Source organism: Bos javanicus, chromosome 16, assembly GCF_032452875.1.
Source record: "Bos javanicus breed banteng chromosome 16, ARS-OSU_banteng_1.0, whole genome shotgun sequence".
NCBI classification, from domain to species: domain Eukaryota; kingdom Metazoa; phylum Chordata; class Mammalia; order Artiodactyla; family Bovidae; genus Bos; species Bos javanicus.
In genome coordinates, this window is record NC_083883.1 from 43093638 (window position 1) to 43112275 (window position 18638).

Sequence of the window (18638 nt, forward strand, 5' to 3'; positions counted from 1 at the left end):
ATGCTGGCATTGGCCAGCAGGTGCTCAGGTGGAGGCATTAGCGACTGCATCCATTATGAATTGCCATGTGACAAACCACCCCAAAATTTAGTGACTTGGAACAACAATGGAGGTGTTTGCTCGTGATTCTGTGGGTGGATGACTTGGGCCAATCTTTTCTGGGTTCCTGTGCAGTCAGCTGGTGGCTGGGAAGAACGGAGGGTCTAAAACTGGCCTGGAACTTCCCTGGTGGTCCAGTGGTTAAGAACCTGCCTAGCAAAGCAGGGAATGTGGGTTCAATCCCTGGTCCTGGAAGATTCCACATACCATAGGGTAACTAAGCCTGTGCACCCCAACTACTAAAGCTGGTGCACCTAGAACCCATGCTCCATGACAAGAGAAGCCACCACAATGAGAAGCCCGAGTACCGCAACTAGAGAGTAGCCCTCACTCACCACAACTAGAGAAAGCCGTGCATAGCAAGGAAGACCCAGCACAGCCAAAAATAAATGAATAAAAAATTTTAATAATAAAACTGGCCTCACCAACATGTCCGGTGGTTGGTGCAGGCTGCCGGCTGGGTGGTCTGGGGACCTCAGTTTGGACGGCTCCTCTCTTCTTCATGCGGCCTCTCTCCTTTCAGGAGGCTGGACCTGCCTCCTTCATGTGGCTATCCGCCCAGAGCGAGGAGAACAGAAGCTGAAGACCTGTCGAGGTCTGGGCTGGGACAGTGTACAGCTTCCTTTTCATCATCCTCTATTGGTCAAAGTAAGTCAAGGATCGACTCAGATTTAAGGGACTGGGTAGGAGGCTCTGCATCATGACGGGAAGAGTGGGGCAAAAGCACCCTGCTAAGGGGACCTGCCACAGGAAGGGGGCTTGTCCCAAACAGGGTGCCATAGTCACCAGTCTGGGATCAGGCTCTCGGGCCCTCCTCCAATGGACAGTTTCTTTCTGATCCTTCATGCCAAGGGGAGGTGGCAAGCACTGAAGACCTGACTTTGGTACCCACCAAAGCAGGAATGAAATGTGCATTGCAGTGACATAAACAGTGACCACACCCAACGCTAAGAGAGGGGATAGCAGATGGGGGGAGGAGATGACCCACATCAAACTCTTTCTTAAAAATTTTATTGGAATGTAGTCAATTTACAATGTTGTGTTAGTTTCTACTGTACAGCAAAGTTAATGAGTTATACACATATACATACACTGTTGCTGTCGTTCAATCACCGTCTTGGCTGAGTCTTTGTGACCCCCTGGACTGACCGCAACATGCCAGGCTGCCCTGTCCTTCACTATCTCCTGGAGTTTGCTCAAACTCATGTCCATTGAGTCGATGATGCCATCCAACCATTTCATCCTCTGTATACACATATCCACTCTTTTTTTTAAATTAGTTAATTTATTTTGGCTGCACTGGGTCTTCATTGTGTGCACAGGCTTTCCCCAGTTGCAGCGAGTGGTGGCTACTTTTGGTTGCTGTGAGGGCTTCTCATTGCAGTGGCTTCTTTTTTTGTGGAGCACAGGTTCTAGGCACCTGGGCTCAGGAGTTGTGGCTCAAGGGCTCTGGAGGGTGGGCTCAGTAGTTGTGGTGCACGGGCTTAGTTGCATGTGGGATCTTCCCAGACCAGGGATCGAATCCGTGTCCCCTGCATTGGCAGGCTGATTCTTTACCACTGGACCACCAGGGAAGTCCTCATGTTACAGTCTTAATCCTGCCTCCATCGGACTTCAGTGCCCCAGGGGATGCTTCTGGGCCATCTCACCCACAGGGGTGAGTGGTATTACAATTAATTTTAATAGTAACAAAAGCACACACACAAGTAAATACGTTCCAAACAAGTGCATGTTGTGCGTGAGGTACTCATTCCAGTTCCAAATCCAAAATAATTGTGGATTATCCACTGCTTTTGACTACTTGTTCCATTCCACCCTCACAGCAATTATCTCAATAAAATATTTACCCCCAAAGCCCTTTGTTAAATAGTATTAACAATCTCTACTAGACAAAGGGCTTTGGAGGGGTAAATATTTTATAGAGATGTAATGTCCATTCAGAAGAACTCACAAATTGTAAGGGTATATATATCCTGGAGGAGTGACTGGAGGTGAGCAAGCCTTTGAGGCCACTTTCCTTCCATTTTCTCCTGGACAGCGGTCATCACCCAACCCTTGTCACTTGGAAAGCGTGGCAAGCTATTGGACAGTGTGGAAGTCAGGTGAGCTGGCAGGGACGAAGAGAGGAGGGGAGGGTGAGAGACCCTTCCTGAGTGCTTCCTAGAGCAGGACAAAGGGGCTACAGGGGGAGGGGTGAGCCCTCCCTCAGCTCTGATGTTCAGTGAGCCTGCGCGTTCACCAAGAATCATCACTAGGCAATAATAACCATCTTTATGGAGACCATTTCAGATGAATTCTAATGTGCTTTATTATGTGACTTTTTTTTAGAAGTTCTGCTACAGGGAGGTGAAAGAGGTTCTGAACATTAAGTAATCAGAGATTACAAAGGGCATCTCTGCTAGGTGGGCTCATCCCCAGTTAATTAGCTCCCTAATACCCATCAGGTAGGGAGGATGGCAGAACAGGGTCTCCCCAGATCCCACTCAAGGATTAGGCTCTCTTTCCTTTCATCAAAGTTGTCCAGGTGGACCAGGGTGCTCTCTGCCACCCTGGGAAACCCCTGGCTGGGGGCCTGAGCTCACCTGTAATCAGCCCCTGGACCCCAGTAGGGGAGGAGGCAGGCAGAGAGTATGGTGTGGCTCCAGGTGAGGCTTCAGGGTCATGGGGGATGGACAGGACACTGGGGCCTCCATCCACCCCTTCTTTGCCCCATCTATCCCACTGAGATGTGGAGGAGGCACCAGTGGGGACAGAGGGGGTCCCATCTCTGAGCCTCCAGGGTTTGAGGGTCAGCAGAGCATTTAAAGTTCTCCCCATACTCCAAACAGGTGCAGAAGGGCTAGGATAGTTCTTAAGTCTTGTACTGTCAGTCTCAAAGCAGAATGGGGGCTTCCCTGGTGGCTCAGGGGTAAAGAATCTGCCTACTACTGCAGGAGACATGGGATCGATCCCTGATCCGGGAAGAGCCCACATGCCATGGAACAACTAAGCCCATGGCCACAACTGCTGAGCCTGAAGCCTTGAGCCCTAGAGCCCATGCTCCAAAACAAGAGAGTAGCACCTGCTCACCACAACCAGAGAAAAGCCCATGCAGCAATGAAGACCCAGCACAGGCAAAAGTAAATAAATAAATAAAGCCTGAGTTGAATCTTTATTTTTTAAAAAGAATGGGGCAACCAGTGGTGCATGGAAACAGGTCCCTCTGAGAATTGACTCCCCTAAATCCCTCATTCTCTCATCCAACCCCTCAGGCTCTCCCCCCCAGGGCAGCAGCCCATGAGCTGGACACTTCTCTTCTCTTCTGTCTCCCATCAAAACTCACCACCTCACACAGCACTCATTTTGGGCCCCATCGCCTGTTCTCCATAGCGACGGGTAGATTTTTTTTGCCCTCTGTGAGCCCTCCTCAGTTACACACTTATATTTTAGCAAGGACCTCTGGGAGATATAACGCTTTCATTCACAGGGCTGACTGATGATGGAATCTGAGGCACCAGGCAGGTTGCTGCAGAGCTGTTTAGGTGCAGGAGAGCCTCTGAGCTTCCATTAAATCATAGCCACGATGACTTGATGTAAGAGGATATACTGCGCTTTCCCTGAAAAGTTTTCACCCGCAAACCAGCATGCTGCTGTCATGTGTAGGGTCCTGCCTTTAAGAATGTGCTCAGCAGCAGATCACTGAATGAATGGTTGAATCCCAAACAAAAATGCAACCCAGGACTTTGATCTCATCAGCTCTTGACCTCATGTTGCTGCTGTTATTTAGTCACTAAGTGCTGTCTGACCCTTTGCAACCCCATGGACTGTATGTAACCTGTCAGCCTCCTCTATCCATGGGATTCTCCAAGCAAGAACACTGGAGTGGGTTGCCATTTCCTTCTCCAGGGGATCTTCCCGAACCAGGGAGTGAACCTGCCTCTCCTGTGTCTCCTGCGTTGGCGGGAGGGTTCTTTACCATTGAGCCGCCGGGAAGTCCCCTTGACCCCACCCAACCTCCCAGATTCTGAGAGTCAAGGCAGAAGGCCAGAGGTCCCCATCATCCCTTTCCCCAATGTCAATTAAGTGTCCAGTCCAGGTGGTGGACCTCAGAGAGAAGGAAGGAACCAGTCCTCAGCCAGGGCAGCTCCTCCCCAAGGCTGACCCAGACCACTCAGGGCAAGGGTGGAGGTCCTTCCCGCACCCAGTCCATCCCAAACTCCAAATCCCACAGAAATGCAACCTTCCAGAAAGAGCCTGAAATAGACACACAATTCTGTCTCGGTTTCTCTGTTCCCCCTCCTGCACTTAAGTGCCTATTAGGGATAAAGGGACGGGAACAGAGGACAATAACATCTGTTTTTCCAACAAGCTCATGACAATGTGGATCCGGGGGCGGAGCTCATGTCAGCACAGGCGCCCAGATGCAGCCCCACGGTTGCAGAAGCAACCGGCACTCCATCATTTCTGAGATTATCTCCCCGTTGTCCTCCTGCTTGTTTGCTTTATCCTCACCCGGGGAGCTATCATTGCTCTCCGCAGGATCAGACCTGCCTCTCGGCTTGCTTTTTATCTCTGTCATGGGCTGGGCTTCTGCTTCAGAAGAAAGTTGGGACTCTCAAGTCCTCCGATCTTGGTGCTGCCTTCTCAAGGCTGGGACCAAGGTCAGGATGCTGGTCCACACCACAGAGCCTGGTGGAAAGAGCACTGGGTGAGGAGTCAAAGGACTTGGCTTCTAATCCCAGCTTGGCCACTGGCTCTGTGACCTCTCAAGGATGGATCTGTCTAGGGATATTGAGAGTACGGTGCTTAACTTTGCAGCAGGAGCCTCGGTTTCCTCATCTATGAGATGGACGACACAAATCATAACTCCATCCTGGAACTGAGATGAGTCCCACATGTGATGCACACATGAAAGTGAACTGAAAGTGGCACTCAGGCGTGACTGACTCTGCGAGTTCATGTACTATGTAGCCTGCCAGGCTCCTCTGTCCACAGAATTCTCCAGGCAAGAATCCTGGAGTGGGTTGCCATTCCCTTCTCCAGGGAATCTTCCCGGCCCAGAGATGGAACCCAGGTCTCCTGCACTGCAGGCAGATTTTTTACTATCTGAGCCACCCGGGAAGCCCGATGATGTGAACCTAATTCAGGTCAGACAGCAGAAACATTGAGGACAAGGGCCCTGAGGCACTGCAGTGTGGGTTTTGGTAGGAAATTTTGTCTGAGGCTGTTCAGCCCAAAGATGATATCTGCCAAAGATGCAGGAGACATGCTTCTGTTCCAGACTGGAGGGACGGCTGAGATGACCTCAGGCTGCACAAAGCAAATAGAATCATCCATCCTCCTCTCGGCAGTGGTAACCCCAAGACGCTCTCCCTGATGGGCCCCTCAACCCTGCTTCTTCTACCTCTCCTTCAATAAACACAGGGCAACTAGTTCAAGAAGGCCCCATGTGCAGGGGGAGCTGGAAGAAGGGTTAGGGAGGGAAGCAGGAGGAGAGGCAGGAAAGGGAATGGGAGAGGAAGACAATGATGAGAGAAGCAGCTGTGGTTCTTTCCATATTTTAAAGGAGATTTAAATTGAAAATGAGGTTTACAAAAAACAAAAACAACCCATCACACTTTCCACCACCCTCCCTGTCTTTGTAAGGAGAAGCATTGAAAATGAACAAGATTTTAAACCAAATGAGCGCTGCGTAGAGAGTAAAAGAGCCGATTCAGGTGGAGGATCTGCCATTTTGTGACCCTGTGACCTTGCGCAAGCACTGGTCTCAAGGTCGTGGGGAGGTGGGAAGGAAACCCTCCCAGAGAAAGTGTGGTAAACTTGGAGGATGGAGACTGTACCCCTGGGCAGTGTGGACTGTACCACTCCCACGGCTTAGACCCCCTCCTCCCAGCAGCCCAGGCCACTTCCAAGAGCAGCCAGCCAGACTGGGTGATCAGACCCTCTGCAAGGGACTGGAGAACGGGTACCGCAGATCTCCCCAGCCGGCAGTGGGGTGTCTGGGGCAGGGCCTGGCCTCTCCGGGGGCGGAGGTGGGGGGGGGGGGTACCGCCTGAGGAAGCAGGTCTTCTCCCAGCTCGCAGGCTGAACAAGATTAGCTTGCAACCGAGGGCTGGGGGCTCAGATTTCACAACAGTCTTCCCCACCTGACTAATCTTCCGCTCAACACCTCCCCGCTGTCCCTTCTCAGAAAAGCAATGGCTCTTCTCATGAAAGCAGCCCGCCCCATGCCCCACCTCTGTCCTGAGCTGGCAGGATAACGGACTGCTCCATCTCCCTGCTCTGCCCGAGCGGCTTGGGGCTATCATTTGCTCACAGCCCCCGTGGTTTCCTTTTATCCTCTCTGGAATTGCACGGAGATTGGTTATCTGGTAATTGAGATTGTTTTACAAGGTGTCGCTCATTGCATTGAGTTTCATTAATTTTCAGCTCATCCTGAACACCCAGAGCAATAACTGCCCTGTCAGTGAGGAAGCAGAGGGGTGGGTGTCCCTGCATGTATACACATGCACACACATACACACGTGTACATAGGTGCACACACATGTATGTGGGCAAGTTTTTTTTTTAATATAATGACAACCCTGGTAAAACAGACTTCAGATGTTTGCTGAATGTCCTTCACTGGTTGAACCCTGACAGGAGCCCAAGGAGATGAGGGCATCACTCCCCATGGCACTTAGGAAATATGATGCCCTGAAAATTCCTTTAACTTAGAGATTTTTTATTTTTGGCCACACTGTGTGGCATGAGGGATCCTAGTTCCCCAAACAGGGATCAAACCCACGCATCCTGCAAAGGAAATGAGGAGTCTTTATTTATTTATCTGGCTGCACTGGGTCTTTAGTTGCAGCATGCAGGCTCTAGTTTCCTGACATGGATCAAACCAGTGTCCCCTGAATTGACAGGCAGGTCCAGAGTCTTAACCACTGGACCACCAGGGAAGTCCCTAACTTAGAGATTCTTGAAGCTCCTCTGAATGACAGGCCACTTACATCCGTACATAAGACCATCTGTCTCTCCATCCAATACTCTCTTAGCACCTGCTCAATGGTCAGGCTCCCAGCACCATGGGGCATTCAAAGAGGAAGCCATTTAGACCAGACGAAAGGCTTCTTGAGGAAGCCCCAAGACCAGAAGCTCAGGGGTACTAGGCTCTGGTAGGGGAGGGCCAACTGTCCCACAGTTACCCCACTGGGATTCCAATCTCCTGAGCAAAGGTTCTAAATGGGTTTCCTCATAGAACCTTGCGTGGGTGCCAAAGCAGAGCCCCCCCGAGGAAATTACTAAATGGATCCCCTCCCCAACGCACACATAGAGTTTCACAGTGAATAGTTTCATTTCTCTTCAGTCTCCCTTACTATTTTATAAGCCCAGTGGGGCACGGACTTGGTCACCTTGTATTTTTAGCTTTTAACACAGCGCCTGACACTTATCAGTGGAACAGTGGTAAAAAAATCTGCCGCCAATGCAGAAGATGCAAGAGATGCAGGTTCAATCCCTGGGTCAGGAAGATACCCTGGAGCAGGAAATGGCAATCGTCTCTAGTACTCTTGCCTGGAAAATCCCAAAGACAGAGGATCCTGGCAGACTACAGTCCATGGGGTCACAAAGAGTCAGACACGACTGAGCACACACAGTTTCAGTTGACACTCATCAGATGCTCAGTGAATGTTTGTTGAGTGAATGAATGACTGTACCAGGTATTGCTCCAGTGCTGTGAAGAACACCATGATGTCAGCTGTGGGTCTTCTGCCCTTTAGTGGGGAAGTCTGAGATCATACAGAAACAACCACACTCTAAAATATTCATCAGTAAGAGAGGAAAGGGGACTCTAACAAATGTCTGGGCTTCCCAGGTGGCTCGGTGATAAAGGATCTGCTGGCCAATGCAGAAGATGGGGGTTCCATCCCGGGGTCAAGAAGATCCCCTGAAGAAGGAAATGGCAACCCACCCCAGTATTCTTGCTTGGGAAATCCCATGGACAGAGGAGTCTGGCAGGCTACAGTCCATGGGTTGGAAAGAGTCAACCATGACTTAACAACAAAATAACAACAAGAGGTGCCTGCTACATCCCAGATACCATGCTAAGTATTCTCTGAACATATTTCATTTAAACTCAAAAGTACCCTACAAAGCAAATACTATCATCCTCCTGTGTAGAGAAGGAACTGGAAGCTCATGGCTTGGCTGAGCACATCCATAGGGTGAGTGATACAGCCTGAACTGAATTAAACCCAGTGCTGTCAGACTCCACAAGTGTTTCACAGTGAAGTTCCATGAGTGATGTCGGAAGTGCTTGTTTGTCTGTCTTTCCTCTTGGACTGTAAGATTCCTGAGGATAGGGAACTGGTCTCACTCACCAGTACACCCCAGAGCCTAGTGGAGGGTTGGAACATAATTCTTGCTCATTTAACTGTAACTGACTGTCTCTTCTCATAGCTGCCTGCAGGTGGCGCCAGAGAGAAGCAGAGGTGAGAAAGAGGCTTTTATCCTAGCCAGTGAATAGATCAGAGTCTGCGACAGTGGGGAGTGGAGAATGTAATCTCTGCACAGCTCTTGTGCCTCTGTTATGACACTCAGGATGACGTCAGAATAAAACATGTATGTGTGCTCCCCACCAGTTCACTATGAGCCTAAAAGGCAAGGGCATACCCATTCATCTTGAATCCTAGGACAGAGTTGGCACCCAGTAGGTTCTCAGTGAAGGTCTCTGGCCAGGATAAGCATTGGCTAGAAGGCCCTCACTGATGACCTCTGACCCCACATCTGGGCTCCTCCTCACCTGCTATCCCCCAGTTTCAGTGCAGCCTGAAGCAAGGCAGTCTTCCCATTCTCCCAACACGATGCCTTCCCTGGGCCTTGTCTCTCAAGGCCATTCATCTTGATTAGGTATTGGCAGCCTTGGCTGATTAAATACCCACCTCCCCTCCTGTTTGTGTCTCCGTGAGGAAGTGTCAGGGTTTCTCATTCTTCAGGCTTTGACCTTGGCAGTGATGTGACAGCCCTCAGCACACCTGCCTCAGTGCTGCAGTTGTGTGCTGCGTTGCCAATGACATTGATTAGGGAAAACTTCATCTGCACTCTTGGGCAGCATCCCAGGGACTTTCTCCAGCTAGGCAAATTGGGAACAGCTGTCCACCAGCACCTCAAGTTTCTGAGAAAACCATCAGCCTCATGGCCACCTCTTCCTGGAAGCCTTAATCATGACTCATCATCACCTCCTCCAGGAAGCCTTCCTGATCAGTTCCATCCAGCACCCCATCTCTACCCTCAATGCACTGTGGTTGTCAGGGGTTAGCTGACCATTGACATGCGTCAGCCTCCCCTCACTGAACACAGAGAGGGGACTGTATCGCAAACACATGTAACTCTCAGCTCCGGATGCTGCACATCCTGAAGGCAGGGAGGGGCTCTGCCTCCCTGAAGAGACTGAAGTCTCCCCCAGCCACATGTTCAGGAAGCAGAGTCACTCATATCCCTGATGTGGGCACTCAGATTCAGTGGCTGGGTGAGGACAGCAAGCAGCACAGAAAATGGAGGTAGGCACCTGGGGGAACAGGAGGAGAAATTTTACCTGAGGATGGACCTTCCTGTGTCATCGTGGGCGGGCAGGGGCAGATTTGACCCGAAACCTCAGCCCACATGGCCAGAGCAGGTTAGACAAGTGGGTTTAATTATTATCTCCACAGAGTTGGCCTCCTGGGGGTGCTGGAGGGCACAGAGCAGAGGGTTTGCCCTCTGGTCTTCCTAACCTAGAAGACCAGAGGGCAGCAGCCCAATGCCAAGGCCAAGGGCAGTGCCCAACCCTTGGTACCTACCTCCTCTATGTACAACTGCTTGACTCTTCGGCCAGGTCTCAGGCTCTCTGCTTCCTGTGTTAGAGCACCACCAGCAAGGAGCACACTGTCCTACCTGGAACCACCTCCTTAGCCCTGAGCCACCTCCCTGGGCCCACTGCTGGCCTGGTCGCTCGCATACTCTTGGGAGCCACCCCAGGAGCCCCTGCCTAAGAGCATTGGTGGGACTGAGGAAGTGGTGAAGACTGTGTCATTCTTGATGCTTCTAAAATTCCCTTCTCAGGCACCCACACCCCCAGCCTTGCTTCCCCCTCCCTCACCACCCACCCACTCCCCAGGGCAGACCAATTAACTGAGACTCCAGGGTACAAGGCACTGCAGGACATGCAAAGACACAGAAGAGGTGCAGAACTTGCATTGAAGCAGTTCAGGTAAGAACCGTGGCTCTATCACTTACTAGCTGGGTGTGTGAGCATGCCGTCGCTACAGTCGCATCCGACTCTGTGTGACACTCATGGACTGTAGCCCGCCAGACTCCTCTGTCCGTGGGGACCCTCCAGGCACGAGTACTGGAAAGGGTTGCTACGCCCTCCTCCAGGGGATCTTCCCGACCCAGAGATCGAACCCGCATCTCTTATATCTCCTGCATTAGCAGGCAGATTCTTTACCACTAGCGCCACCTAGGAAACCCAACTAGCTGGGTGACCCTGGGCAAATGTAAGCATCTCCCTCAACCTCAGTTTCCTCTCTCATGATAAAAAAAAGATCTTAATACACCATTCCTGAGGTTTTCTGAGGCTTAAAAGAATGTATTTAGGGCTCTCCTGGTGGCTCAGTGGTAAAGAATCCGTCTGCCATTGCAGGAAACACAGGTTCAATTCCTGGTCTAGGAAAATCCCACACGCCATGGAGCAACTAAGTCCATGCATGACAGCTATTGAGCCTGTGCTCTAGAGCCCAGAGCTGCAACGACTGAGGCCATGTGCTGCAACTACAGAAGTCCGAGCACCCTAGAGCCCGTGCTCCCCAACAAGAGAAGCCACTGCAATGACAAGCCTGTGCACTGCAACCAGAGAGTAGCCCGGCTCCCCGCAACTAGAGAAAAGCCCACGCAGCAACCAAGACCCAGCACAGCCAAAAATAAATTAAAAATAATTTTTAAAATAATAATAATGTAGTTAAGCTTTGAGAACAATGCCTAGCACATGATAGCTTTATTACTGTCATTCACTAAGTATTTCAGGAAACATTTATTTATTTAGAGGCTTCCATGTACCAGGATGGAGAAGAAAATGGCAACCCACTCCAGTATTCTTGCCTGGAGAATTCCATGGACAGGGGAGCCTAGCGGGCTACGGTCTGTGGGATCGCAAAGAGTCAGACACAACTGAGCACGCAGCACGTGTACCAGGAAGATGAGCTGGATCTTAAAAGATCTTAAGAGGTACTGCCCAGCTTCCTTTCCCCTCCCAACCCCTTGCTGCTCAGGGGCAGCTGATGTGAATGGTCAGAACTCTCACACCTGCCGGTCAGCCCTACAAGTCCAGCTGCTCCCAGAGGTGGCTCGGTCCTTCAGCTCCTGCTCTGAGCCCCCAAGCCCTGTGCTTAAGATGACTTAGGTGAATAAAGTACCCTAGTCCTACCAGCTCCTGGGGGTGCTGACAATAGACAGTTGACAAACTAACAGGCGTGTGATACCCACACCATGCTCAGTCCCACCCGGTTACACCCCCTGTGACCCTAATGGGGATAATCCTAAGGCAGGCTAGGAGACAGAGGGACAAGGCTATGGCAGGAGTAAGGGGGTGCGGACTTAGGGTGCCTCTGGAGTCACAGCACACAGAGGGCTGCCTCTCTGGATGTATGGGGTTGACTAAAATGTTCACTCAGGGTTCCCAGGTGCTGTGTGTGTGTGCTCAGGCGTTCAGTTGTGTCTGACTCTTTGTGACCCCGTAGACTATAGCCCACCAGTTTTTTCTGTCCATGGGATTCTCCAGGCAAGAATACAAGAGTGGGTAGCCATTTCTGTCTCCAGGGGATCTTCCCAACCCAGGGATCAAATCTGAATTTCTTTCCTCTCTTGCATCGCCTGGCAGATTCTTCAGCACTGAGTCACCTGGGAAACCCCAGGTTTCCCGTACCTTCTTACAAAAAACTCCAGTGAATTTCTGGCCAACTTAACATTAGCATCATAGGACGGCCACAGAGCATCTTCCTTTTACCCTTGAAATCTGGTTGAGCACATGTGATCAAGACCCTCACTGTCCCTCTCAGGACCCTGGGGACCTGCCCGGAGCTCCTGCATCTTGAAGTGGGTCAGTGGCACCTAAGGCGGGAGGGTGGGGGCTTTGCCCCGCGGTTACCACCTTTCCCTGGCCCTGGGAACCTGTCTGCGGGCCCTCCTGAAGAGCCAGGCTTGGCTCTTGTCACCCCGTCAAGCAGGGGACCTGACTCGGTTTGTACCACTGTTTGGCATCCTGGCTTAGTCCCTCACACTGGGAAGGCTGTCCCAATTTGAAAAAGGGCAAATCACAAATGTCAACTGGCTGAGACCCAAGTGCCAGGTTCTTGCCAGAGGCACTACTTTTACACCAGCCTGCACAGTCTGGAGCCCTTAATGAAACAGGCTGACAGTCCATTAGCTGCAGAGTGGTCTGCGGGGCTCAGAGGAAAGGAGCTGTCATCTACCTCCCTTCAAGGGCTTTCAAAGGGGAAATCAACTGTGTGTGCATGTATGTGTGTGATCTTAAAAAAAAAAAGAAAGTAGTATCAATCACAGCAGTGCCTGTTAACATGGGCAGACAGACAGCAACCTGACATCAAGAAGCGTCAACATGTTTCTTGTACTCTGTCCTCCCAGCCCCTGGGGGGCAGGTCTGAGAGATGATCCCATAACAGAGCACCCACATCACAGCGTGGGAAGACCCTTAAGGTCTTCTCATATACCCCCTCCCCAATGTCCAAGTCTTCGCTTCAGTGTTCCTAACAAGGAATCAACCTTTCTCTTGAATGCCTCTAGTCACAGGGAACTCACCACCCACTGGGATGTTTCAAACATCTCCCTTTCCAATTCCTCTCACAACTAGAAAGTTCTTCCTGACCTAAGAGCTTAAATTTGGGGCCAAGTAACTTCTACCTGTTCTTCTAGCTTTGCCTCTTTTTTTTGGCTGCACTGGGCCTTCGCTGCCTTGCAGGGGCTTTCTCTAGTTGCAGTGAGAAGGGGCTACTCTTCATCACAATGCACAGGCTTCTCCTGCTGTGGAGCACCAACTCTGGGGACTGCAGGCTTGGTAGTTGTGGTCCATGGGCTTAGCTGCTCCATGGCACGTGGAGTCTTCCCAGACCAGGGGTCAAACTCATGTTCCTTGCATTGGCAGGCAGGTTCTTTTCCACTGTACCATCTGGGAAGTCCCTAGCTTTGTCTTTGATGTCACACACACCCACACTCACACACACATACAACCTCTCTCCAGCCTCCTTTCCATGCTGACATGGTTTTAAGTGTCTTCACCAGTCTGCCTACTGCTTTCTGGACAAGATCCAGCTTAGGAATAATATCTTCAGAATGTGGGTCCCACAATAAGAGACGTAAAATCTCTGCCGCAGCTATTACCAGTGTGAAGATGCACGTGTGTGTATGCAGGTAGAGATTAAGTTCCTGGAGCTGTATTTTCATGCATTTCACATTTCACCCCATATTCTCAAACGCCTTGCTGAAATCCCAGTATATTACATCCAAGGCCTGCTCCTGATCTATCACATTTGCTCTATCCAGAAAAGAACTAAGAAAGAAGGAAGGGTACCCAGGAATGGGCTTAGCCAACCAAATGGGGTCGACAACACAGGGATGGGCAGGACCTGTGCCTTCCTTGTCCTGGACACTAACCTATTCATTCTACCTCAGGTCACATTAACCAACATGAAAGCCAGAGCTCATCACTGACTCCAACTGAGCTTCAGGCCAGGTAACAGGCTGATTTTGGTTTTAATAAAGGAGGTGGTGCTAGTGGTAAAGAGCCCACCTGCCAATGCAGGAGACACAAGAGATGCAGGTTTGAATCCTGGGTTGGGAAGATCCCCTAGAGGAAGAAATGGCAACCCACTCACTCCAGTATTCTTGCCTGGAAAACTCCATGGGTAGAGGAACCTGGTGGGCTCCAGGGATTGCAAAGAGTTGGACATAACTAAGCATACACACACAACAGAAGAGTTGCTAAGATAACGTGATGTATGTCACTGCCCAACTCCAGAAGAGGCCAGCATTGAGCTTCTAAAGGCCTGCTGGGTGGGATTTTGTGCAAAGGTCCTGAAGGGGTGGAAAGTGAAAGTGTTAATCATTCAGTCATGTCTGACTTTTTGTGATCCCATGGACTATAGCCCACCAGGATTCTCTATGGAATTCTCCAGGCAAGAATACTGGAGCAATAGCCATTCACTTCTCCAGGGGATCTTCCCCGACCCAGCAATCAAATCTGGGTCTCTGGCATTGCAGGCAGATTCTTTACCGTCTGAGCTGCCAGGGTGGGGCAGGAGGGAAATGCTTTGAGTAGGTCACGTGGATGAGGCAGTTCAGGGACAAAGTGAAAGCTTCCACAGGACTGGGCCGAAATGGGGATGGGGTGGCCAGGACAAGAGCCCCCTAGGCCCATGGTACTCAGCAAGGAAGGCTGCTGTCGGGGGGCATTTTGAACCCTTCTAGAGCAGAGTGTCCAAGAAACAAGGGTAAATTCCAGGGCCACCCCCAAGCTTGAAATAGCAGGGAAGCAACCTTACAGACAGTGAGCAGATGGAGCTAGGACCCAGCCAATATTCCTGGCTCTGGCCCCACGGAGGCACAGGAGTCCTGGGCAGTCCTAAGGAGATGAGAACTGACCCAAATGACTGAGGCTGAATTTCCATCCATGTCCACTGGGGGGCAGAGTAAGTCTGACTCACAGATTTAAAAGCAGTGAAGCTGTATCTCAGGGTCAACACCCACCACGTCTGCTGCCGTCACTCCGTGGAGCTTCCCCTTCTAATGGCATATAGTGCTTTGGGGGGGACCCAAGCCCACTGCTTCATATTCACTTGTGGTAAAGCCTTCCTTTGACACAGCAAAGCAGCCTTTTCAGTCTTGCAGAAATTCACCTAACTAGACTGTTATCCATTTTATGTATCTTTGCTGGCTGTGTTCTAGAGGACATACTGTCAAATGCCCAGCAGAAAACCAAACATCCTCTGTCTGCACATTCTCCATCTATCAGCACAGTGACCCGCTGGAGAAAAGTCAAAGTAGGAAAAAGCAGAGGTTAATCTGGCCTGACTGGCTCTTGGCAAACCCATACTGCCTCGGAGAGGTAACCTCTATCTTTTCTAAGGGCTCGTCGAATCCAGTCAAACTCATCACCAAAGATCAGGCATCGTGCCCCCACCCCACCTATGTGCCCGTGCTGGTCTCGAGGTTTATGAGTCAGAGTTCACAAGCAGACGATGAGATAAGCAGCACGAGGAAAACACAGGGAAACTGGAAGCCAGACCACTGATCCACATTTTCCTTTTTTTTAATTATAAAAATGGTTTTATTAACAAGTCTAAAGAAAACTTTCATTGAAACAAGGGGTGTAATACAAATTATAGAGACCTGCATATAAAGCCTGGCAACGAATCTGGCCTTTTAGAAAGATTTATATATAAAAATATGCATTAAAACCTGCACCAGAAACAGTGCAGAAGTTAACTGACAGCCCCGATAGAAGACCTTACCAAGGTGGTCTGGTCTATGGACACAGGGAGCTCTCAGGCCCACAGCTTCAGAGGTAAGACTTGTGACAATGCCCTGCTGGTCTTTGAAGGCAGGACTCCCGAGAGCACCAAAATGTCACAAGCCTGGCATAAAACAAAAATGGTGCTGGGAAGACAAGCAGGAGAGAGTGCTGTCCTCCTCACCCTCCTTACTGGGCTCTGACCACTTTTCGAGGATTCTGGAACTCTGCAGACAAACCACCTTTAACTTTAGAAGAACTGCAACTTCCAACTTCTGCAAATGTGTTTTTTTCCAAGTAAGATGCCTAATTCTAACTCAAGAAGCCAAGTTATAATTGGCCTGATTTTAAGGATGAAGAGTTGGTTCTGATGTTATTTTCTGCAGGTCGAGACCCTGACATACCCACCAGAGTGGCTTTAATCACAACAGAAAAAAATGATGACAACAGCCTCGATCTAGTTCTGTCTTGGACCCAAGGCAACCAAGCAATTCTAGCCCAGAAAGTTATATTGCATGGACAATGATATGAAAACCACCTTGGATCAACTTTGGAATCTGCCCCCCTCCCCACTCTGGGTGCAAACTATCTCACACAAGGCAAGAGAAGCCTTTGGGAGAATTGGGGTCAGTACAGGACAGAAGTCCCCAAGGAGGAAGACATAGTTTCTTTACTGGTAGGCCTGACATTTTGGGTGATCAGGGTCAGGACTGTTTGACCACTGGCTTATCACTCATGGAGGGGCTACTGTCCTGCGTCAGCTCATCCTGTGGTTCTGTGAAAAGGGGCAACCATCCCTGACTCATCTCTGCTAAGCTGCTGCCCAAATAGCAGGGCTCCATAGATTGGAGAAGGAAATGGCAACCCACTCCAGTATTCCTTGCTGGGAAATCCCACCGACAGGTGAGCCTGGCGGGCTACAGTCCATACAGTTGCAAAGAGTCGGACACAACTTAGCAACTAACAGTGGATGGGAAATACACAAATGGGGACCAGGAAGAAACGGAGGGTGGTCATAGGGGAGCGCGAGGAACAGCAAAGAAGGGCAAGGAGGGGTGCCCTGTGGGCCTCCAATAGCTGGCAAGGACAGCAGGCCTCCACAATTTCAGAGCACCTGCTAGTCACTAAAAGGACGGGGAGGTGGGCGGGAGGACGGGGATGTGGGCGGGGGGGCGGGGGGTCCCTTCCTGTCAGACCAGTGAGTTCCACAGGGAAACCAGCTGCCCTGCCAGTTTTCTCTCCAAAAGCAGAGTGATTTTCTCAGCTACCTCCAGGGTGGTTTTAAATTCCTTCCAAGCCCCCAGCCCAAATGCTTTGTTGTGTGGCAATCTTGACGCTTTTCCTTAACCGTGGCAATAAGTGAAGGGAGGATGAAAGGGTCTGAGTCACAACTTAGGCAAAAAGCCAGGAGCCCAGCCGGGCTGTTAATGAGCAAAGTCCTCTCTCAAGCAGAGCATTACTGGACCCGAGAGCTCAGGGTGAGACAGGCGCTCCTGGTCATGGGGGATCATCACCACACATCCTGACAGACCAAGGTACGGAGGACATTTGGCTCAATTACTACGGCTCTTCTGGGACAGGAGGCCAATCCTGGCAGCTCCTTCGCCAAGTCTCAGGGCATTTTAATCCACTTAAAAGTGACCTGACAACACCCTCTAGTGGAAATTATAAATAAAACAAGGGCTGTGTGTCCAATTTACCTTCTGAGGCCAGAATGGTTTCCGGAGTCCCCATAAAACGGAGTAAAATAAGTAAAATAACAAAAACAAAACATTTTCTTTAAGAACGTAATAATAAAAAAAAGGTGGGAGTTCACAAGCCATCTGTAGGCCCCTCGGTGCTGAACCACCTTCTCTCCTCAGATCCTGCCTTCAATGCATCCTAAGAAAGGGGGGCACACTGTATGTGGGGAGGCGGCCACTGGTCCCCTTAGAGTTTGGGCAGACTGCCTGCTGGTGCCAGGATGATGCCGAACACGTAGAAGAGGCCCAGCAGAAGGTTGAGCTTGGCAGTCTTCTGGGGCAGTTTGTTGAAGGTCTGGCTTCGGAACTGCCTCTCAAGGGAGAAGGCCATGGGGATGGTGAGCAGGGGCAGAGCCAGGCTGATGCTGCAGTGCACAGCCAGGATGCTGAAGGCCAGGTAGGGCAGGAAGAGCAGGGTGTTGTAGAGCACATAGGACAGCGTGGGCCCGATGAGGATGGCGAGGGTGACGATGCCAGCCTCCCGGTCCGACTCCATGTCCCGGGTGTTGTTGGAATGGAGGATGGCCTCCGTGCTAAGGGCGAGGGGGATGGCGTAGAGCAGTGGGAAGACCGCCAGGGACCCCACCTGGACGGCATAGGCGAACATCACAGCCAGCGGGCCGAACGTGATGAGGATGACGAGGTCCCCCAGAGCCAGGTACTTGAGTCCAATTCCTATGGCCAGAAAACCCAGAGAGTTGGTGTGAGATCAGGGCTGGAAACTGCGGGTCTGCTCTCCAGTGGAAAGGCCGGCTGCCTGTGGCTGGGCAGGGCATTTTCTTCTCGGACTGGGAGGCGGGGCAGTGGTTGTATTCCCCTCCCCTCCAGAGCAAAATCCGAATTATCCTCTGGTGATGGAGAGGGTCAGAAAAGACTAATCCTTTCACACCCAGTTCAGTCTGAGTCATCCCTGAGTATTCCTTCCTGCTGTCCCTCAACAAAAGGGCTTCCCAGGTGGGGCTAGTGGTAAAGAACACTCCCTTCCAAGGCAGGAGACATAAGAGACACAGGTTTGATCCCCAGCTGGGGAAGATCCCCTCGAGAAGGGCATGACAAACCACTCCAGTATTCTTGCCTGGAGAATCCCACGGACAGAGGAGCTTGGAGGGCTATAGTCCATGGGGTCAAAAAGAGTCAGATACGACTCAAGTGACTTTGCATCCACATCCCCCAACAATGCTCTGACACAAAGAGCAGGGGCTTCCCAAACTAGTGGTTACCAGTTGGAGGGGGAGTGGAGGGGCAGAACAAGGGTGGGGGAAGGGGAGGGCCAAACT

General features: G+C 50.9%; 1 protein-coding gene across 9 annotated transcripts in view; it reads right to left on the bottom strand.

Moving 5' to 3' along the window:
• Positions 1–18638, bottom strand: part of UBIAD1 (UbiA prenyltransferase domain containing 1) — a 95988-nt gene that overhangs the window by 68339 nt on the left and 9011 nt on the right. The window contains exon 2 of one of the 9 annotated variants that reach the window (XM_061382733.1): positions 11074–18036. The exons of the other annotated variants lie outside the window; for them this stretch is intronic. Within the exon in view, the coding sequence (XP_061238717.1) occupies positions 17549–18036 (488 nt within the window). The 3' untranslated portion in view covers positions 11074–17548. Of the gene's footprint in view, positions 1–11073; positions 18037–18638 lie in introns of those variants that run through there. 9 annotated transcript variants of the gene reach the window in all.